This window comes from Narcine bancroftii, chromosome 5 (assembly GCF_036971445.1).
Source record: "Narcine bancroftii isolate sNarBan1 chromosome 5, sNarBan1.hap1, whole genome shotgun sequence".
In the NCBI taxonomy this organism is placed as follows: Eukaryota; Metazoa; Chordata; class Chondrichthyes; order Torpediniformes; family Narcinidae; genus Narcine; species Narcine bancroftii.
In genome coordinates, this window is record NC_091473.1 from 255,520,258 (window position 1) to 255,542,900 (window position 22,643).

General features: G+C 45.1%; 1 protein-coding gene across 5 annotated transcripts; it reads right to left on the reverse strand.

Moving 5' to 3' along the window:
- Positions 1-303: 303 nt before the first annotated feature.
- LOC138765255 (specifically androgen-regulated gene protein-like) lies at positions 304-18,576 on the reverse strand. 5 transcript variants are annotated; one of them, XM_069942284.1, is made up of 4 exons: positions 18,518-18,576; positions 14,502-14,676; positions 3,580-3,763; positions 304-2,095 (listed from the first exon to the last, which is right to left on the reverse strand). In XM_069942284.1, exons 2-4 carry the CDS (start codon positions 14,568-14,570, stop codon positions 897-899), a joined length of 1,452 nt encoding a protein of 483 aa, XP_069798385.1. In that variant the 5' UTR covers positions 14,571-14,676; positions 18,518-18,576; the 3' UTR covers positions 304-896. The 5 variants fall into 5 exon arrangements, with proteins under 5 accessions (XP_069798385.1, XP_069798387.1, XP_069798383.1 ...); XM_069942286.1 differs by having other exon boundaries at positions 14,502-14,710; positions 18,518-18,546; XM_069942282.1 differs by lacking the exon at positions 18,518-18,576 and adding an exon at positions 15,472-16,894 and having other exon boundaries at positions 14,502-14,710.
- Positions 18,577-22,643: the final 4,067 nt, after the last annotated feature.

Consider the following 22,643-nt stretch of genomic DNA (forward strand, 5'->3'; position numbering starts at 1 on the left):
GGGAAAATACATCATCGCCGTTTCCTTGAGGAAGGGCTCAGGCCCAAAACATCAGTCATACATCTTTGCCTCTTCGTATAGACCAGATGAGTTCCTGCAGCAGTTTATGTCATTAGAATCCTACTTAATGACTGTGGTGGGGAAGTAATTGTCAATTCAACCAAACCAATCAAAGTTTCATTAGAAATCAGGTTGGAGGTCTGACAAAATTACCCACTAGAATTCGACCAACTTTTAAGTAAGTTTATTGTGGTAATGGATTAAATAAAAATATTGTAAAATTAAGTTGATAACATCACAATATGGATTTAGCTCAAATTCCTTTGACAAGATACCAATGAATATGAGCACCTTTAATTCTGTGTATCCTTATATTCACAGCACAATTAAAACATTTTCATTTAATAAAATTCTGATGAATGGTCTTCAATCTGATGTTTCTTATCCCACATTTACTGCCCGAGCTGCTGGGTATTTATAGCATTGGAAGAGAATTATTTTGAGGCCATTGCTATTGTGAGTAAAGTTAATCAGTAGACTTGTTCCCAGTACCGAGTTGATGGGATGAGTGCCTGACCCCAGGGATGGCCCTTCTATCACCAGCCTCGTGACAGCCAACCTCGAACCCAGCAAGGTCAACCAGCTCACGATGCAGACCAGCACCAGCTTCACTATTCAATACGAGGAAAATTAAATTGATGTTCCACATTGGGACCTGGTTCCGAGGTCCACTCTGGAACTACTCCCATGGCGAGGACTTCGCTACAGCATTTGCAGTTGGACAAGTTCTTGCCCTCTCTGGGAAGGTTTCCAGTGAACACGATAAATGAATTTCCTTAACGCTGCTAGACATTGTACCAAGTCCATGAATACCTACCATTCCCCGAGATCTTTGTTTACTCTTTCAGAAGACCAAGCTTTCTCAGGGCTTCTTTGTGGTCCTTGTTAGTTGGCCCTTGCGGCACGACTTGCACATTAAGGCCCTTGGGTGGCGATTTGTGAGGTTTGGCAGAGATGTGGTGTATTTTTATTGGGAAAAATTTTCGTGCTGGTTTCTCAGACGATACTTCCCCGAGAGTAGTTCCATGCTTGGCCGACAGATCTGCCTCCGAGCATAGGGACATAGGCCTTGCTTTGGGCATCTTGTTCAGACCAGAAGCATCAGCAGCACTGCCCAATGTGCTCGGAACTAGGCCAGAGTAGGAGGCCAGCTGGCTATTGTCACCTGAAGAGCCAAATCTCTTGAGGCTGTTGGCCTTACTAGAGCTCAGGGGCCAGTATGGCAGGCTGGCATTTCTCACATGGCCCTCGTTTACATTTGCTGATCTTTTGACAATTGGCAGTGTCTTGCTCGTGCCAGCGTTAAGGGCAGTGCTGGCAGACGTGTTGTGAGCAGAACTAAAGCTTGTGGTGGGTGGAATGTTTTCACCAGGGGTGGTGAACCTCTTCAAGCTGCTCGACTTTGTGTTTGGAAACTGCCGCTGAAATTTTACATTTTCAGGTTTATCAGGAGCCAAACCAGTTCCAACGGTTGGAGCTCTCGGACCACGAAGCTTGTTCTTCTGCTCATCCACCTCTGTGTGGGTGCTCCTCATCTCATTACCTCCAGTGCTCAGACAATAACTGGACGTCTTCACCAAATCTGAATGGTTCTTCTTCTGGCTGTTTGTCTCTGATAACAAACCCAGCTTAGCCAGAGCTGCCAACCGGACCCGTTGTGCCTCGCCCTCCGTACTGCCTTCCTTGGCTGCACCATTGCTTTGCAAACCATCTTTGGACACTTTGTAGATGCTCTGAGGATGTGACGCAATATCATTGTTCTTGTGGTAGCTTCTCAACATGATGTTGGGGGGTAACTTCCCAGGTTTAGGGGCAGTGGGAGGACCCAACTTTACCTGATCATATTTGGGAACCACTGTTGTGAGAGATCTTTCTCCAGTGTTGGACTCCAAACCAGCACTCTCACTGCTGGCCTTCGACGTATGCTCTGAGAGAATACTCAGTCCAGAATTTGACTCCAGCACCCGAGGGAAGGTCAAATCATTGCTATCCTTGCTGAGTGGAGAAACTGCTCGTGGGACTTTGTCAGCGGGTTCTGAAAGGAACAAGATTAGAAAAGTTTTGATAATTACACATTCAGTGAGTTGCAAATCAACTCTATTCTTTTAAAAGTACACACCTAGAGATGGCTTTAAAACAAGCATTTTAAAAACCTGTCAAGGTTTGGACTACACTTTGAATGGTTAAATTCATGCACAGTTTTTCAAATCGTTCAGTCAGGTAACGCCCAAAGTAAAACAAAACAGGAAATTATAATATAAAATTGACCCAAATTACGAGCACAGGCATTTCATTGATCTATCTGCCTGTTAGATGGGAACTGACACCAGAGTTCAAATGACCATGGGAGTTGAAGTGAAAGCTGAACCAGAATCAGTGGTTTTGAAACATTCTGGTGTCTGAGGCAATGACTAAAAGCATTCAGAGTCCAAATTATTCAAATATACAGAGTGATTTGAAACAAGCAAAACGATTCCTTATTTGAGTATCACTTCCTTTTCCTCAAGTGATCTTTCAGGGTTTTTTTCAATATTTTTAATTGGTTTTATCAAATAAATGTTTGTCGCAATAATAAAGTACGAACGTATCTCATACGGCAATACAAATAGAACATTAAAAAGAAAAACATGACTAAATATCTAATTCAATCCCCTCCCTTCAGAGGCGACTGATTAACACAAACATTCCACTATTAATAATAAAAGGAAAACCAAAAACTAGATAATCTTACAAATTTTGAAAACAATTAAGAACCTGATAAAGAAACAAAATTCAGATTCCTTTCAGTTGTCAATTGTGGAACATCTGATTTTGTCCAAAGTCAGACATGCCATCATATTAGACAATCCTTGAGTGAAGGGGAGGGACGCCCATTAAAATGAGCCTTCTAGCGATAATGGAGGTGATGGCAGAGACATGGAAGGGGGAAGCAGTCAGAATTAAACCAAATGCCCCACTTATTCCAAAGAGAGCGAGAAAGGGATTTGGAGTCAAAGTAATGTTAAGAACTAAAGTCAAGGTACAAAATACCCCTTCCCAAAAATTGGAAAGAGAAGGACATAACCAGAACATCTTTTAGGGGGTTCCAATGTTTCCTCATGTGCAGAGATTCTTCACACCATTTCACACCTTGCTCACAAAGTGGTCACGAGAAACTACATTAGACCATCACAGGCCCATGGACAATTGGCAGAAGTGCATTTAAAAATACATCAGCAAGTCACCAGAGATAGGTGAGGAGGGGTTATTGGAAGCGTTAGTCGATAGCGCCATTGAGATGACATCAGGGAAACTACACAAGGATTTTAAAGGGATGTCTCCTGCCTTTGTTTACATCAGGGCAGCCTGCTGTTCCCCAAGGTGTGGGAGAAATTCACACCCAGTTGAAATCACCACTTCACTCAGAAGAGCAGAAATCCTTGGTTGCCCTCAATGGCCAAGCATGACCCCAGCCTGTATACCTGATTCACTCTCAGCCAGTTGGAAGCGTGGGCAGAAGATGATCAAGCAGAGCCTTACCCGTAGTTTGAAAGTGCGGGGTTTCAGGATGAGGTGCAGGGAGCTTCTCCGACAGGCTCCCATTCTTAATTGGTTCCGTTTCTGATCGTTCCAATTCTTCAATACTCAAGGAATCAATGGTCTCTTCAAGAAACCTCAGGCATTCCCTCTCTTCCACTGAAAGGTAGTTCCAAAATTCATCATTCTGAAAGGTAGTGAAAGCCTTTAAGCCTTTGGCCAGAGATAGAGGTGAAATTTCAACAAATGCAGCTGGTCAGATTTAAAATTCAGGCTACGAATCAGAAGGACTCGCCAGAGCTCACTCTGAATCATTTGGCCAAAAATACAACTCCCAGAGCCGCAGAAACCAGCGAGCTCTGCAATGAGAGCCTCCAAATCATGTGTCGGACCCACATTCTGGTGAATATCCTGTTTAACACAAAACCCAGGCAAAACTCTGAAATTCAAATGAAACTTCAATCCCCTGCCCACTCCACTTGTCCAACCAGCCTCAAATGAGAGTGGACTCAAATGCCTCGTGCAGTTTTCTGAACATGCCCAATTCATCAATGCAAGGCAGAAGTAACCCATTCTGCTAATGAGCATAATTATGCAGACACCTCCAAAAGAAAACAGGGAGAACCGTACAGCCAATAATACAGCATGCAAGGAGGGCACTTGGTCCATCAGATGGGCATAAAGATCCAAGTACCTGGAGCTCCCTTTCCTGAAGGTCATGGTCAAATTCCCCTCTGAAAGCTTCTTCCACTCAACTCAAACCATACATTATCAACCCCAGCACAGGCCTTGGCCATCCCCACCTTGTGCGCACCCCCTCACCCCACCCCAGGCCTTGGACCCCTCCCCCACACATTCCCAAAGCCACACACCAATTGGACATCATCAGGCAGCAGCAATGGAGAGAGAAAGAGAATTGACATTTCAGGCAGATGAGCCCAGTGGATCTATTGGACTCCTTCCAGGTTACAGGCAGCTATCTATTGTATTCCCCTCCCCCCCCCACCCCACAGAATTCCTGCAGCCAAGTCTCAAGCTGGAAAACTACTTCAACGACCAAGACATGAGGGGCTCCTTGTGTGTCCAAGGACATTTGTCGTCTGGCCTCGGGCAATGCGACAGTAGAATTCACACACTCTGAGTATATCAAGGTGTAGGTGCAGCCCTCGTGAAGGAGGAGGGGGTCTCGGTTTAGGATGGTTCAGTTTCAGCTGTTAGACTCCTGAATGGAGTACATACCCTTCTCTAACTGCACTTTTCTCCATTCCCTGCGTGATTTGACCCGTTACACAACTCCCTCCACACCTGCCTTGCACATTGTTATATCTACTAGTGCAGCTCCATGAGCTGATGGCCTGGAAACCTCACAAAACAAACCTTCTTACTGCACAACAATCCATTTTCACCGAACATGCAGCCCCTATCCCCTTTCACACCGTCAGTACACGTGGGATGAACCAGCCAAAAATACTGGGTCTAAAGTGGGTAAATCTGGCGGCGGTATTAAAGGTTCCAACTGAGCAAGGCGAGTAAAAATCAACCAGGCTTTGTCTCTTGGGGGGCCTGCCAGAGTGCGGCTTTGCAGGGGGGGCGGCTGCCAGAGCGCAGCCAGAGGGGTGGGGGTTGCCAGAGCGCGGCCAGTGGTTTAAATAATTGCAAGGTTACTTATAATACAGAATACAATGTAATGGTATGCAAATAGTTGTTATTCTCTGTTGTTTAGGGGATAATGACAAGCTGGTCTGTGTTTATCCTAAGTTTGAACAGTGTGAAGCCCACTGCATTAGATTTTCCTTCAGTCTTTTATACATTGTACGCGCTTGTGCTTTATTCCCGCTATGATTTCACTGCCCTGCAAGTACGTAATATTTCACTCAGGATGTCACCGCTGGGGGCAGGGACCCCCCCCTTTAAAATGCCGGGTTCCCAATGAGCCAGGTAAATCATGGTGTAGTAGGAAAGGCTCCCGGAGTGAAGCATGCCCGGAAAGTTTACCCATTTCCTAGGAGGGCTGGCAGTGTGAAAGCGGCTGCCACAGCAAAGCAGCAGCTTTGATTACGTGCTCAGACTTCTGGGTTACAGTCAAGTTTATTGTCATCTGATTGAACTAGTATAACCCGACGAAACAGTGTTTTCCAGTCCTCGGTGTAAACACGCAGACACACAACCAGATATAACACACATACCAACAAACAATTCATACACAGGACAAGGATTTAGTTATACAAATAAATAGTTTTGTACATGAGTCTCGGATGGTTCGTGTGAGCATCTCCTTTGGTTGTTCACCATTCTCACTGGCCATGGGAAGAAGCTGTTCACCCCTGGTCCATCCACAGTGGATGCTGCATAATGGCTTGTTGTCCAGATATGACTGGATGAAGCCTACTCGCAGAAGTAGAATAGAGAATCAACTATAGTCACTGGAATCTTGGGCAAATAATGAGCTGCTGGATGGACTTAGTGGGCCAGGAAGGATCAGTTTCAGGTTGGGGTAAAAACACAAAAATTCTGGAGGAATTCAGCCAGTCTTGCAGCATCTCGGAGGTAAAGGTATCAAATGACGATTTGGGCCTGAGCCCTTCTTCAAGGATCTTTACCTCCTATGAACACTGCAAGACTGGCTAATTTCCTTCAGCATTTCTGTGCTTTGACTACAACCACAGCATCTGCAGACTAGTGTTTCACTCAGGTCCAGGTTGGGACCCTGTATCGAGACCAAAAGGGTCCCCACCAGGACCAGTGGCTGCCCACTTCTCTCCATGGACACTGCCTGACCCAGAGTCGCTCCAGCTTCTCACTGTTTTGCCAAAGGTACAAGATTTGAAGTTGCTATCCCACCCGTATTCCACAAGGTCATCACTCAGGTGTTGAAGTGTGCAGGGACAGGCATGGGAAATGACAGCACGGACTTGGGCTGCATTCCTGCTCTCAGCCCAAGTGACCGATGAGATGGAGGCACCTGCATAGTGAACACTGATGTGTCAGTGATTAATGTCCGTTTTTCCTCAATGTAACACACACTGAGTGATTTATGGTGTGAAAAATAAAAAATTTAAAAAAAAAAGAAAAAGAAAGAATTTCTACATGGTCAAACCAAAATGTATACAAATAACCTTGAATAAATTCTGGAACGTGCAAAAAAAAAGTAACACACACTGGTGGTGGCCACAAACTATTCAATGAATGTCCACCTGACAGAAAAGGGTTTTCGAAACTGAGAACATAAAACATTACAGGACCAGCCCTTCAATTCAGTGTTGGGCCAACCGATAGAAATTTAATCTAACCCTTCCCTACCCCACACCCATAACCCTGACTTGCGTCCATCCACACATACGAACGTAATTTAAAAAAAAATACTGTACAGGCAGCACCCTCCCCTGTCCCTGCCAGGAGTCTGAAGTACCGCTCCTGCCGGGAGGCCTAGTTTGTGACAGCAGTGTCACCCACATTTGGATTTGGAACACATGCCCAAATTGCCGTCGCTCTCCCTCCCTCCTCAATCTTTTGCCCCCTCCTGGCGACATCAATCTGCACATGCGTTCCAAATTGGGCTTATCTATGGAAAATAACACCTCTTGCGAGAGCTGGCCTTTGTGGCCACCATGTTGTGATATTTCGCAGCATTTTAACTCCTTGAATCCTATTTATTCTGACAGTCAGAGAGATTTTTTTAGAGGCCAGTAGAGTCCGCAGGGTGAGAAGGATTCTTACAGAAGGAAATTGATCATTTTACAGGTAGGGCAATTCCAATACGTCCATTCCGAGATGCACCCAGTCATCCAGGACGGAATACTGACACACGTCAGGAGAACCTGTATTTTTCTTCCATCCATGTGCCCAAGTCTCTTAAGTGTCCCTAAAGTTTCAGCCTCCATCACCACCCCTGGTAATGCCCTTCAGGTACTGCCAACTCTAAAAACCTTACCCCAACATCTCCCCTAAACTTTCCTTCCCTCACCTTGAACAGATGTCCTCTGGTGTTTGCTAACATCTGCCCATCCTGTCTAAACCTCTCAATCTTGTAGACCTCTATTAAGTCACTTCTCATCGTTCTCCACTCTGCAGAAAAAAGCCCCAGCTCTGTTAACCTTGCCTCATAAGACATCCTCCAATCCAGGCAATATCCTGGTAAATCTCCTATGCACCCTCTCCACAGCTTCCACATCCAACCAGAACTGAAGACAATGGTCCAATCTTCCTTCCCCACCTTCCAGGACTCCTTCCAAGTGAAGCATGAATGGATTTGGATTATTTTTGTATTCAGGTTCACAATGCAAGTTCCTCCACACTGGGGAGACCAGGGTGTGGCTGGTGGGCCATCTCCCGCTGTTCAATGCAGAAGGGTGATCTGACCATCTCACACTGACCTCTGCCATAGCTCTTCTACATTGAGCAATACCTAAAGGCAGAGCAGCACCTTCAGAATTACGCAAGATCCTCGATGCACTGAATTTAACACGTTCAGATGGATTCCCAGCACTCCTTCCATTGTCTACCCAGATATTGTTTTTATGGGACCAGTAAACACAGGACCAGTGCACTGACTCCCTAACAAAAGGACATTCCTTCAACCCAAGCTAAATCACAATCTTGCATTGGCTTCCAGCAGATCCTCCCAAATGTCCATATTCCCCAAGTAGCCTTCATTCAAACAAGGACCTCATTCATTCCTCATCTTGCAGTTGCACCTTGGGAGATGGCCATTCAGACCACCATTCTAGCCCAATTATCCCACACCAATTTATTTGTGCTCCATGGATTGTATTCAAACCCTGAATTTAAGTTATTCTATCTTCTGATTTGTTGAAGTAGATATTATTAAATTTTAGTGCTAACCAAATCATACTGGTGAGAAAACCCAATAGCATCAAAATTGTAAAGTTTGGTCAGTGGGACAGGTTCTTGATTAGCCAGGGCATGAAAGGTTACGGGGAGAAGGCCAGGAAGTGGGGCTGAGTGGGGAAAATGGATCAGCTCATGATTGAATGGTGGGGCAGACTCGATGGGCTGAATGGTCTATTTCTGCTCCTATAGGGGTCTATAGGACTGTAGGCAACCAGCCTCAATTAGAAAGTGGTTACTGCCCCAAAGTCCCTACAGTTTACACATTCAATAGGAACTGTGGGTGACCAGACTCAAGCCCCATTCTACCATCCACAGCTGATTTGCAGTTTAATTCCATTTGGGCTCCCCAGCCATTGCTCGTGCCACACGCCAAAAGTCACATCACAGAAAATGTGTTTGGAGCTGGGATGTTGCTTCACCGAGCACCTACCCTTTGCCTTGTCAATGCCCCTTACCATTCCACACAGATATGGCCGTCCTTGGCCTCATTCATTGTTGGAGGACAGTTTGCTTCTCATTGATGTTTATCTGCATCTGAAAATTGCCTGCATGTATCCAGATGAGTTAACAAAGACAATTCATCAACCATAGCAACTCTGATTCAATGGGCGAAACCCCAGATCCACCTGCTGCATTCCAATTAATCACTTAACTGCTTAGAGCAACACTGTTACCGCACCAGCAACTGGGGTTAAAATCCCGCACTGTCTGTAACAAGTTTGTACTTTCTTCCCACATCTACGTGGGTTTCCTCCAGGTGCTCTGGTTTCCTCCCACCCTCCAAAACGTACCCAGGATGTCGGTCAATTTGGTGTAATTGGATGGCATGGGCTCAAGGCATGTCCAAATTTTAAAAATTTCAATTAATTTTTTTTTAAAAAAAGCAAGGCTCAGGCATGTGGATGAAAGAAAAAGAGGGTTACGTGGTAGGTAAGGTTCAGTTTGAGTAGGTTTATATAGGTCATCACAACATATTGGGCTGAAGGGCCTGTACTGTGCAGGAATGATTTATGCTCCAACTCGCACAAACAATAATGTATTGTTAACAGTGTACAGGCATGTCTATGAGTACAAGATACTGAATTTGATGGATGTGGTGGTGACATCATTTCCTTGGGTGTGGAGAAAGAACGAGCTGGCAGTTGAAACTGGCCAAAGGTGGCATGCAACTTGATAAACAAGTCTGACGAGGCTGGGGCAGAGGGCAATACACTCAGCAGGTCAGGCAGCATCTGTGGAAAGGGAAAGGCAGTCAACATTAGGGCCAGAGCCCTTCTTCAGGTATGTCAAGAATCAGGCAGATGTCTGTCCGTGGAAGGGGGAGGAGCATGGGCTAGGTGGATGAAATGAGCCTGTGTTATCACATGGTCGTAGAGCAGTGGGGATAACCGAAGTGGAGCGAGTGAGAGTCTCCAAGCTCCCTTCAAAGATATCAGGGGCTGGTATGGGAGCAGCCGAGGGAACCACAAAATGTGCCGTCAATGCCAAGGTCTGGCATCGTGCACAAGGCTGTGGGAAAGACACAGTCGTGCTGAGAGCCTCTCACTGCTCTCCAGCCCTCAGACAGCGAGCCTGTGCCTCTTCCCATCCCCACCTTCGTCACACAGGTTTTCTGAACTCCTAAAGGGCTCAGGCCCAAAGCATCCACTGCCTTTTGCTTTGCTTAAATGTTGCGAGACCTACCGCCTGCCTACTGCACTTGATAACTAGCAAGTACCCAGAAATAGAGGTTACATTAAAAACTGACCCATAACAAGCCATGGGAAGCATCGTTCGCACAATGCTCTCAACAGCACCAGTGACTGGGCTCCGAATCCCACGCTGTCTGTTAGGAGTTTGTACCTGCTCCCTGTGGCTGTGTGGGTTTTCTCGAGATGCTCCAGTTTCTTCCCACTCTTCAAAACCATATGGGGGTCTGGTGTAATTGGGCGGCACAGGCTCGTGGGCGGACGGGGCCTGTTACCTTGCTGAATGTACCAATTTTAAAATTACTTCCCCCTCCTTCAATGTTTCCAGTAGTAACTCAACTACTTGCATTATCCAGAACGTTGAGCATAATACACAAAATGCTCAAAACAAGTTGCCTAAAGTATCAATATAATCAGTGAATTGTTTTGAAAACCAAGATTGGGAATCAGTAATCATTTGGAGTGGTCATTTAGCTGACTCTGTCCATCCCGCCATTCCTCCCCAAATGAGTTCCACTCACAACAAGGGCAAGATGACGATCAACCCTTCCCTGTAACAACACGACGCTGGGGACCCTCAGCAGGTCGAACAGGATCCTTTATACAGGCAAAAATACATCACCAATGTTTCGGGCTTGAGCCTCACATCAAGGTGTGAGCAAAATGTCGGCAGGCACCAGAACAAAATGGTGGTGGGGGGGGGAGGACCATGGTCCCAAAGGCAGGAGTTAAAAGGTGGGATAAGGGAGGGAGGGCACACGAGCGAGCGGAGGTGGGGGTGGGGGGATGGCATGGTGAATAGAGGGGGAAAAGAGTGGAGAGCAGAGGAAAGGAGACAGAGGGAAAGGGAAGTGAGGGAGAACAGAAACAAGGGAAATCTATGTTAAAACTATCCAGTTAGAGAAAGCCAAGACAGAAGTTAATAAACTGGAGGAACGGCACCCAATTTTCAGCCAGGACACTTTCCAACCGGACGGTACTATTATCAACTTTTCCCCCTACCCTTCTCTCTCCCCCCACCCCAATTATTTTGTTTGGGTCCCTGCCTACATTTTGCTCTTACCTTGATGAAGGGCTCGAGGGTGAAATGTTGTTCTGTATCTTTACCTTTGTTACATAAAGGACACTGTCTGACCTGCTGAGTTTCTCCAGCATTTTGTGTTTTTACTTCAACCATGGAGTCTGCAGCCTCTCGTGTTTTACTTCTGTTGCAACCACACCCTCGTTGCAATAGTGTGGAAAGAATCACAGTGCGCTCCAGTGAGTGGCCCCCAACCCCCCCAGTACCACTTTTATTGGTGATCATCCTGCGTCGTGGGTAGGCCTGAACTCTTACCTCGCACTCTGCAGGTGGGCTGCTCTAACCAGCATTGCCAACCAAAGTGAACAGCTTAGCATTCAGAGTTTAATGGACAGGAGTTGCTGTTACATTGCCGACAACTCAGGATGAGCAGGTTCTGCCACATTCCCAGAAGAGAAAAATACATCAGTGACAAGAAATTACTGTTTTCCAAAACAATATTTCTATTATGAAATATTTAGCAGCGGCATCCAGCAACAGAGCCCAACAGCTCTGCAGCAGAGAGAGAACAGCAACTCGCCCATTTCAAGATCCCTTTGGTGAAGGCCATTCAGCCCACTACCCCCTACTAGATCTCCAAAGGTCCCCAAACCTGGATGAAATAAAAATAATTCCACATTTAATACTCTCTGCATCCAAATTGCACACCAACATTTGTCGATTAATTGGGGCCCTTGAGGCAAGCCAAATAGAGGAAATAAAACTTGGTACTTTTGAAGCGACTCTTTACTGGAGTCAGGACTCAGTTCGCCAATCAAGAAATAACAGTGCTCACTTTATCCAAATAACTAACTGGAACTCCAATGTTTGACGCAAATTACATCAGCTGAGTTCGATGTGTACCGAGTCGGGAACTCAGCTACAAGGCAGAGTTTGTCCTTGGTATTCTCACCCAATGTAACAGTTCCCCAAAGTGAGGGAATGAAGCAGGAAGCATCAGAATTGCACGTTGCAACAACTTTCATTCCCTTTTTAAAATATTTTATTTAAATTTTTTAACCATACATGGATTCAAATAATTTCAAAATGCAAACACATGATGAGACCCCAACACCCCCTCCCCCTGCAATCCGAAGAAAAGAGAGAATACATAGAAAAGTGTTAGAATAGAAAGAAGAGTAAGAATGAATGAGAATGGACTGGAAGTATTAAATCCATCGAATGGAAAATTCATCTACTTCATCGTTAAAAGGGTTTCACGCAGATTTTAGAGGCCAAGAAGAACATTTAGGAATCTTAAAATTTAATCTTTTTTTTGTAAATTCAGGCACCAAATTTGTAAAATATATCACATTTTTTCCTTAAATTATATACAACTTTCTCAAGGGAAATACAACTGTACATTTCCCCCACACTGTCGTTCCAAACTTAAGTGTGAATCACATTTCCAAACAACTGCAGTACATTTCCTGGCCACTGCTACTGCAATTTTAACAAATTCTATCCGATACTTTGTTAATTTCAATTTTGGTCTTATCCCTATAATGTTACCTAATAAAAATAATTCTGGATTTTGTGGAAATTGGGCTTCTGTAATTTGTTCTTTAAAAAATTCCCTAATTCCAGTCAAAGAGGCCTTACTTTATCACAACCTTTTGAATGTAAAAATGTTCCCACCTCTTCACCACATCTAAAACAGTGAACTGACAAATCTGATTTCAACTTATTTAATTTCTGTGGCGTGAGATATAAATGATGTAAAAATTTATATTGGACCAGTCTGTATCTTACGTTTATTGTATTAGTCATTCAGTCTCAATATAAATCAGCCTAATTCTCCTCATCTATTATCACATTTAAGTCTGTCTCCCATCTTTGTCTAGATTTCAGAATCCCCAGTTTTGGGGTCCCCACTTGAAGTAAATGATAAATTGCCGAATTACATTTCTTTGTATTTCCCTTTCTTATTAGGATCCACTTTCAAGCACCCTTAACCAAGCACATCCATCTTTTACGCTGCGCTTTATTCCGGTGGAAAGCGAGTTCAGATTTAACAGAATGTGGATGCAACACGAGTTTCACACTTGTGCAATAAAGAGGAAACAAAACTCCCTTCAGCGTGCTCCAAATTATGTCACTTATTTGCTGTCTGCAAATCACCCTGCACTTTTGTCATGGTCCTACAGACCCTCCCTCAGGGGCCTATCCAAGTTCCAGAAGCTGCCCCTACCACATCTATCGAGTTCAGTTACATGCAAGGCACCTGGACAGAGATGCAAAAGCAAAATGCTGGAGAAGCTCAGCAGGTCAAACAGTGTCTTTATGTAGGATCGGCAAAAGGTACAGAACTGACGTTTCAGGCTTGTGCCCTTCATCAGAGGTCATTGATGTGGTACACCTTCTGCAAACAGTGGTAACCTCACCTTGTTACCTGGTGATCTATTGTGCCAATTCCACAATGTTAATTGCATTCAGAAACTCCAATAAAAAGTTATAAAAAGCTTCAGTCCATGAACAAGTTCCAAAAATTGTACTCTGTTGACCTACACGTTTATTCAGGGACTGAGGAAGGGAAATTTTAATGACATTGACTCAATTTCAACTGTGATTTATTCCTTCCAAATTCAGAATCAATTACCCAGGCAGTTCAACTTCATACAAGCCAGTAAATAACATCCCTTGCACTCCTCCAAGACAGGAAGTAACCACATTGAGGAACCAATGTAGTTTCATACTGGTTTGGAAATGCACCCGTCCATGCCACAAAGCTCATCTCAAACTCTATGTGCTAGACCAATCAGAGGTCCATCCAGGGAAGGGGACAGACGTGACATCTTAGACTGTCTGTTACTGCAATTTGCTAACACCCCGTAGCAGAATTTGCAGCAGTCAGGAAGTTAATGGCTTGGTATTTCCTGCACCCAAGAACATGGCTCAGCAAATCAAGATGCTCCATTTGCAGTTCAACGGAATGAAGAGCAAGGAAGTTTCCTTAAAAACACACCAATTAAATGCAAACTTTACATCAACGGCACTGAAATATTTATACCTTTTTGCTTTCAATGTAATTACTTTCAGATAACTTGTCAGCAAGCACTTCATGTTGTTCTGTTACTTCGAAACACCCATAATGAATCTTTTTGCGTCATTCCTTCCACATTTGTATCTCCAGATTGCACAAGCCTCACTTTTTTAAAAACTCACTGTGCTTTTAAACTGTTATCCTTTTCCATCCAACCGGTCATCTGTTCAGCAAGATGCACGATTTTTCCCAAAAATGGCATTGGCCTCCTCAGCACCACAAATCCTCCAGTTCACAAGATTTCATTTAAAAAAAAACAACTTTTTAAACATAAAACACTTACGTGACCAGAGTCATGGCTTGTTTCATTGCTGTAGTCCCCAACATGGTTGACACTGGCAACAGAATCCATGGGAGATGATCCAATCCACAAGAAGATTATGACATTGCAGTAGGACCTTTTATTAGGTTTGATTGCGAATTCACATTGGGAAAAAGCACAACTAATCCAGCAATGGCTGTAAATCCAGACAAATCCAAACAGAAGAGATGCTGTAAATATTTGGCCACAACATGTTACTGAAAGTTTCTCTTAAAAAAAACAAGTCGACATTCTCTGATTTGCATATAGATTTTTCACTGAATCCACCCGGCATACCCAATTTCATCCTGTGTGGGCACACCAGTGTTATTCCAAGTAACATTTGAATTACAGTCGTGCAAATCAATTGGTGTAAGCAGATTAATTTAATACAAGGTGGTACAGGAAGGAGGTCGTGGCACGTGGGGCCATGGGGAGGACTAGAAGTGGTACACCTTCCAACCTGCTCAAGGACCAGTAACTCTTCAATCCATGCATGGAAAGTGGAATAGTCTGGCAAGGCTGGGACTTGCACCTCATCCTGAAATGCCACAGAACCAGTGGCTCTCTGGGACGTTGCAAAAGGCATCAACATTTGTCCAGGCAAGAGTCCTAAAGGGTAATACAGAACTGTTTCTCATCTCCCAAATGCTTGGCAGCTTCATTTTCTACCAATTTTTAAAAAAATTTATTCCAGATTTAATTTACAGAATTAGTTCCTCAGCTGCGCTGTGGGTGGCATGTGAACATACCTCCTTGCAAAACCTTGGAAAGGCTCAATGATTTAACAACCCCAACTATTCAAGACCACAGGAATCAGATTATGCAGACGCAATACATGTGTATGGTGCCAAGTAAGTTCACTGAGAATTGTTAAAACAGTAAGATCCAAAAACATACAATTGTGGAATGAACAGATAAGGTAACATTGATAAGAAGTCTAACCACCTACCCTTGACAATCATCGAATTCTTCACCAAGCAACACTCTGAGGTCACCAACATTGACTGTTAGAGTACACAGATTAAGATCGATCGCTCCTTCTCATATTCCAAAGCTTCTGCCCCACCACCAGTGTGAGACTAGATGAACGAGGCTCCAACACAATGACCCACCTCCCTCCCCCCCCAAACACCATCCAGAACTATGCAGCCCACTTGACTGGTGTCCCATTCGCTGCCGTAAACATTTGTCCCCTCACCACCAGCACTCGCTGGCTGTAGTACTGCTGTCCATTTGTCACCACATACTCCTCAAACTACCACCAAGCAAAAGGGCAGCAGAAGGACTGCAGCTCTCTAGCACATCCAGGGCCAGCAGGGATGAGCTGTAAATGCTGGCCTTGTCTGTATTTGCCAAGATCAGGAAAATGATCAATGGTCATCGAGGTCCATGCCCAACAGTTGTGTAACAGCGGATGTTGTGCTCTATAAGCAGTTCCACAAAAGGCACTTTGGTCTTCCTGGAACCTGCTATTCTTTCCGTGTAAGAAGATGTCACAAGAGAACGCTGCTGACCGGCACATTCCAGGCTCAGAGGTCAGTGCGAGGCCTCAGTGCAAACACTCCAAGGGGAAGTTTGGGTGGGGGGGGGGTGGGAAGACATGGACTGAAATCATATTGTTTTATCTATAGTCAATAGGAGATTACACGGTTGATTGGGACCAGGGTTCGAATCCCCCACCATCTGTAAGGTTTGTACGTTCCCCCCTTGTCTGAGTGGGTTTTCCACAGGGGTTCCAGTTTTCTCCCACCCTTCAACATGTACCAGAGGTTGTAGGTTATTAGAGAGGCACAGACTCATGGACCAAAAGGGCTAGTTACTGGGCCGAAGGTCTAAATTCAATTTAAAATTAGAAGTACGGAAGAAACCAAGTTTGACTGCTTCACAGGGAAGGGGGGTGCTCGTAAACTTTGAGCAGAGTCCTGGGGAAGGGGGGCACAGCCAATAAAAGGTTGAGAATGGCTGGGGTAGGGTCCTCCTACAACTGGACACTGAGGAGCTGGGTCTTGTGTCGGAGTCATTCCAAACCCTCTCAGGCAGATTGTAAAAGGAGGGACTATGAGTGGTGTTGGCCCATTGTTGGAGAATGCATTGAAATTCTTCCATAAAGCATTAGACGCAGCCAAAATTAGGCTTATTTATAAAATTATTGTCTTTGCCAATACCACCTAATTTCTGAAAATTGATTTCTGACAGATGGGGCTTAATTAAATGTGATTTAAAACCGAATCTTGGATCAGCTAAGGTTCCCTTGGAGAGGATGAGACTTGTCCATTTTAACCGTATAAATCACCTCAGCAGTTGGGTTGGCAGATTCCACTCCTAAAACTCCAAGACACCACCTTTCAATCCCCACGGCTAACCCTACGTAGGAACTGTGGTGGGGTGGGCCAGGATTACAGTCAGCACGTTAGTCGACAGGTAGCTCGAGATCTCCACCTCCAACATCCAGAGAGGAGTTCAAATACATCTGGAACTTTGTTTCTTTTTAAAAAAAAAGTCTCCGTGATCCTAAAACAACCAGGTTGCAAGAATAACTTGCCTGACAATATTCTCTCGGAAAGGATATCTGCTACCTTTCACCAGCCTGGAGGCAGCAACCTGAGACAAAGCCACTGTACCACTCACTTCAAACAGATCAGAACACCCCACTCCAAAACCCTGGTCCATCCTTCTCCTGTCAGTGCACGCATCCTCACTGCCTCCCAACCAAACCAATGGAGCAAAGAGTACATCAAATTCTTGGCTCCTCCCTTGAAATTTTAAATGATCCAATTTCTTTAATCATGATGTAAAACAGTGAGACTTATGTTTGCAAGATTACCAAGATTTGAAAAAGGGGTGGAGGGTTATGGGGTGGGTGCGAGTTATCGTTGGAGGTGGAGATCTCGAGCTACCTGTCGACTAATGTGCCGACTGTAATCCTGGCCCACCCCACCACAGTTCCTATGTAGGGTTAGCCGTGGGGATTGAAAGGTGGTGTCTTGGAGTTATTTTCACCACATAGAACAATTTGGCAAAGGAACAGGTTCTGGCCCAATGTCTTCCCACTGTGATGCCACCAAAAGCCTCCTGGACCATTCCCAACCATTCCAGATGTGCAAACTCTGCCCCCAAGCCACTCCTCCAGGAACTTCTGGAGCTGACAAGATTGCGGGGTGATTTGATGGCGGGATTTAAAATTGTGGAGGATAGGCTTTTTTCCATTGAGAGTGGGGGGGGAGATTGAAACAAGAGGAGATGGATTGAAGGGGGAAAAGTTGAGGAGAAATTTCTCCACTGAGAGAGAGGGTGGAGGGAGTGTGGAATGAGCTTCCGCCCAAAGGGGTGGATTTTACCGTTGAAGGAGAAGTGGGGTAGGTTTATGGACCAGAAAGGGGTGGAGGGTTATGGGGTGGGTGCGAGTTATTGGGACGAGATGGGCAGTTCTGCCAGTGTCATCAGGACTCTAACCGGGCGGGCCCAAGGGGACCCCAGGAACCCCCTCCCTTGCCCCGGGGTGGGAGCCGAGCCGAACCCTGTCGCTTCCCCATTTCTTGCTGGGAGATTTTTAGCTCGTGAAGGGAAATATTTCAGTCGACGGGGAAACTCCAAAGAACATTCAAAGCCCATTTGAAAGGGCTGTTCAGTGGGACCCGCTGCGTGGACATTGCCCCGGACCGTTCCCACCGCCGGCGGGGAGTGGGGGGGGAGGAGTGGGGGGGGGGGGGGGAGGAGAGGGGGGGGGAGGAGTGGGGGGGGGGGAGGAGTGGGGGGGGGGGAGTGGGAGGAATGGAGTGGGGGGCTGCCTTCACTCCCGGCACCAGTGACCGTAGCAGGAGCCGCGGCTCCTCTTCCAGGTCGGAGCGCAACGTGGGCGAGCCGACACAGCACACGCCAGGCTGCCCGGCGGAGTCCGCATCCCCCCCCCACCCACCGGCGCTCCCTCCCTCCCTTCGCCCCCACCCCCACCCCTCGCTCCCTCGCCGTCTGTCAGAGCCGCCCCAGCCACTCACCGAACTCATCGGACACCCACGCACCGTCCCAGACTCTCTGACTCCTCCCGCCCCACGCTCGCCCCCTTTATGAGCTTGGCGACGCGGCTCCTCCCCGGCCCGCGCTCGCCCAATCCTCTCCTCTTCCTTCTTTCTATCCGGCCAATCAGAATACGCCTTTCCTTTACCTGTCCGCCTCGTGGAATTCACGTCCAAACACCAACAGGGGCAGCTCCGAGCTCCCAGCCGATCAGACTCAGGCAGCCTCTCCACCTGGAGTCTCCAATCAGCTTGCGCTCGTGTGTAAAAGGGTCCGGACCCCCCCCCCCCCCCCCAGTACACTTACACACAGCCTCACCCACCCCAACTACCCTTACACTCCCCACACCCACCCTCACTCTTACACTACCCCTACCTACCTCATCCACCCTTACACACCCCACAGACACACTCACACCCCACCCACTCTTATACTCCCCCACCCAGCCCCTCATCCACCTTTACACACAGCCTCACACTCACCCCACCCACCCTTACACACCCTCACCCATCCTTACACACTCCACAGATCTGGGACTATAGATACACAATTTCCTGAAGATGATATCTCAGGTGGACAGGATGGTAAAGAGAGATTTTGGCATCTCGGCCTTCATAAATCAAAGTATTGAGTCCAGGAGCTGGGATGTTATGGTCAAGTTGTACAGGACATTAGTGAGGCCAAATTTGGAGAATTGTGTGCACTTTTGGAGACCTAACTACAGGAAAAATTATCAATAAGATAGAAAGATTGCAGAGAAGATGGACTGGGACGTTGCCTGGTTCTCAGGAACTGAGCTACAGGGAAAGGTTAAACAGGTTAGGACTTTATTCACTGCAGTGTAGAAGAAGGAGGGGAGATTTGATGGAGGTATTTAAAATTATAAGGAGGATAGACAAGAATAAATGCCAATAGGCTTTTTTCCATTGAGGGTCAGTGAGATACAAACCAGTGGGCACAGGTTAAGGGTGAAAGGGGAAAAGTTAAAGGGAAACTTCTTCACACAGAGAGTAGTGGAAGTGTGGAATGAGATGTTAGTTGAAGTGGTGAATTTTAACATTTAAGAAGAATTTGGATAGGTACATGGATGGGAGGGGTATGGAGGGATATGGACTGGGAGCAGGTCAGAGGGACTAAATTTTTCAACAAGGTCTAGAAGATATGGTTCAGAGTGTGAAAAATAAAATTTAAAAAAACCAAGGTCTAGAAGGGGCCTGTTTCTGTACTGTTCTATGGTTCAGCCGTGGAAAGGGTAAAGAACTTTGTTCCTGGGTGTCAACATTTCTGAAAATCTATTCTGCCCCCACCCCCATGTTGATGCAATCATGAAGTCTCGCCAGCTTCAATACTTCGTGAGGAGTTTGAAATATGATATATTACAAAGACTCTTGCAAATTTATACAGGTGTACCATGGAGAGCATACTGGTTGCATCATTGTCTGGTATAGAGGTGCCAATGCACAGAACAGGAAACATTTTCAGAGAGTAGTGAACTCGGCCAGCACCATCATGAACATCAGTCCTCACTCCATTGAGGACTGTGACAAGAATATTTATGGGAGATAAATTGGAAAAGATAGAGTAGGTTATATACACTTTAAAACAGATCTTATTGGAAAATACTGGAGAATTCATATTATGAGTGACTTTACAGAAACTGTGGAAATAAATGGACTATTGTCTTTAAAGCAACAAGCAGGAGACATGATGTCGACTGATAGCTCTTTGCAGAGTTTTGGAGTGATCACAGAAAGGTCACTAATGGGTTCTTGTTTACCTAAAAACAACAGATGAACCAGAAGACTGACTTCTATTGTTTGCTGGAGGTCAGGTGTTTTTATATCGAATGTGTAATGTGAGTGAGTCACATGGGCTTTCTGACATTTTGGGAGTCTCAGTGTCTGAGAGAGAGAGAGAGAGAGGGAGGGAGACTGGACAGTGTCAGCCAGGAGAAGCTCATTGGAACTAAAACAGAAGCTCCAGAGTGGCGGATGGCTGGATGTCTCTCATGGAATAAGAGAAACAGAAAGGAACTCTGTGAGAACCTGAAAGGAAGAGGTTATCATCTGGAGAACCCTGATGGGGCAAGTTTCATCAGTGAGACAGTGAGGTGACTAATGGTGTACCTCAGTTGTGGAAACCCTGCAACAACAAATCTCTCTCTACAAAACCAACAAGAACCTTCCTGAGCGGTAAACATTTACCTTTCAAGTACCAAAGCCTGGTGAACTTTATACATGTTAAATTCTGTGCACAGTCTAAGAATTGCCTGCAACCAGAGAACTTGGAGGAATGAGAAGTGAGATTGGACTGTGAACCAAAGAACTTTCTTAAATTTACACACACATTACATACACATTCACTTAGAATTAGAAGGGGGTTAAATTGGGTTAAGTATGTTAAAAAAGAGATAAGTTAAAGTTTGATTCTGTTTTCATGTTTAAAGATCATTAAAAGCAACTTTTGTTTAAGTAACCATTTGTCGTGGTGAATATCTATTGCTGTTGGGTTTTGGGGTCCCTTGGGCTCGTTACAGGACATCTACAAGATGCGGTGCCTCAAGAAAGCAGCCTCTATCCTCAAGGACTTCCACCACCCAGGCCATGCCCTCTTCACTCTGCTACCATTGGGAAAAAGGTACAGGAGCCTGAGGACGAACACTCAGCGGCACAAAGAGAACTTCTTCCCCTCTGCCATCAGATTTCTGACACAGGCATTGTGAGTGGTATATGAACATTATTAAGGCTCAAAATCTCAGCTTTACCAAACTTTAACTGTTATATCCATAAGTAATAATACGCATCAACTGAACAAATCTGGTCAGTGTTGGCAACGTGCATTCCCACATGCCTTCCTTTTCACCCAGCCTGTCAACTGGAACTTTGAGATTTCACGCAAACCATTTGAGGGTCAAGATAGAAGGATCAAGTTTAGCTGGTTTCTGGTCAGCTATTTTTATTTCATCTCCACATCATTCTCTGCAGTTTTTAATTAAAATCTCTGACTGTAACTGAGCACAACATTGTAAATGGTTTGGAGATTACATTCTGTTGTCAGCTCCTGAACAATGCTGTTAAGGAGGCATGGAAATGTTTCTGCAAACAGTGTCACAGGAGCATCTTAAACCAGTGTTGCAACTTGCAACATCCTCAAGGGCTCACAACATGCCAACTTAATTGTTTGACATCTGCCCTGCGACATCTAACCAGACAGTTTACATACTATTGGTAGCAATTCGTTTGAGAAATCCAGGGCAGTCACGATAAATTAATGCACATGTGGAATAAAAAAGTTATACAAACTTATTTTAAAACATTTATGATATGAATTCAATGCCTCATATTAATTTATGTAACAATGCATTTCTTGGAGATGGATCACATTTAACTTTACTCCAGCCCGAATGCACGAGGAACAGGTTCACTTTACATGGTTCACTTTTGTTAATGTTACTGGAAAATTGTCATATTTAATTATTTCTAACACAACTTCATACATCAATGAACCTGTCACATTAGAAAGTGCCCATGCCCTCCATCAAATCCCTATTGGCTTTGTAGAGAAAATATCCAAATTGTTTTCCCTGGAGTGCTTCTCAAATTCACTTTTAAATTTCCAGAGTGCTCTCTGGGTTACACAGGGTCTTATCAGCAATTTCTGCTGATGGCGAGTCTTTGCCTGACAGTAGACTAAAGGAAATTTCATGTAATATCACACTTTGTTTTACTACATGACAATAAAAGAATCTTAAATCTTGTTTTAAAATAGTTCCACAAGTAATCTCTAGCAGAGCATCAGAATATTTGAAATCAGAATTGCAGCATTATCTGCTGTTACACCTGCATAGAGCAGATTCAAATAGCTTCAGGGATTGTGAAACTCAGAATCCACAGCCAGCAGACATTTCCTCGTATTTTGGCTCTTTGGCAGCATTTGGTGCATACTTTAACTGCTAATTGGGGGACAAGGGCCCCACTCACGATTGGCCAGCCAGGGTGAGGTTAAACAGGATGGACAGAGGCAGATGCCAGACAAAGGGAGGGAGAAAGACAAAGGAAAGAGAAGGGTCAGGTGGAGGAAGACAAGTCACACAGGGTGGTAGGTGAG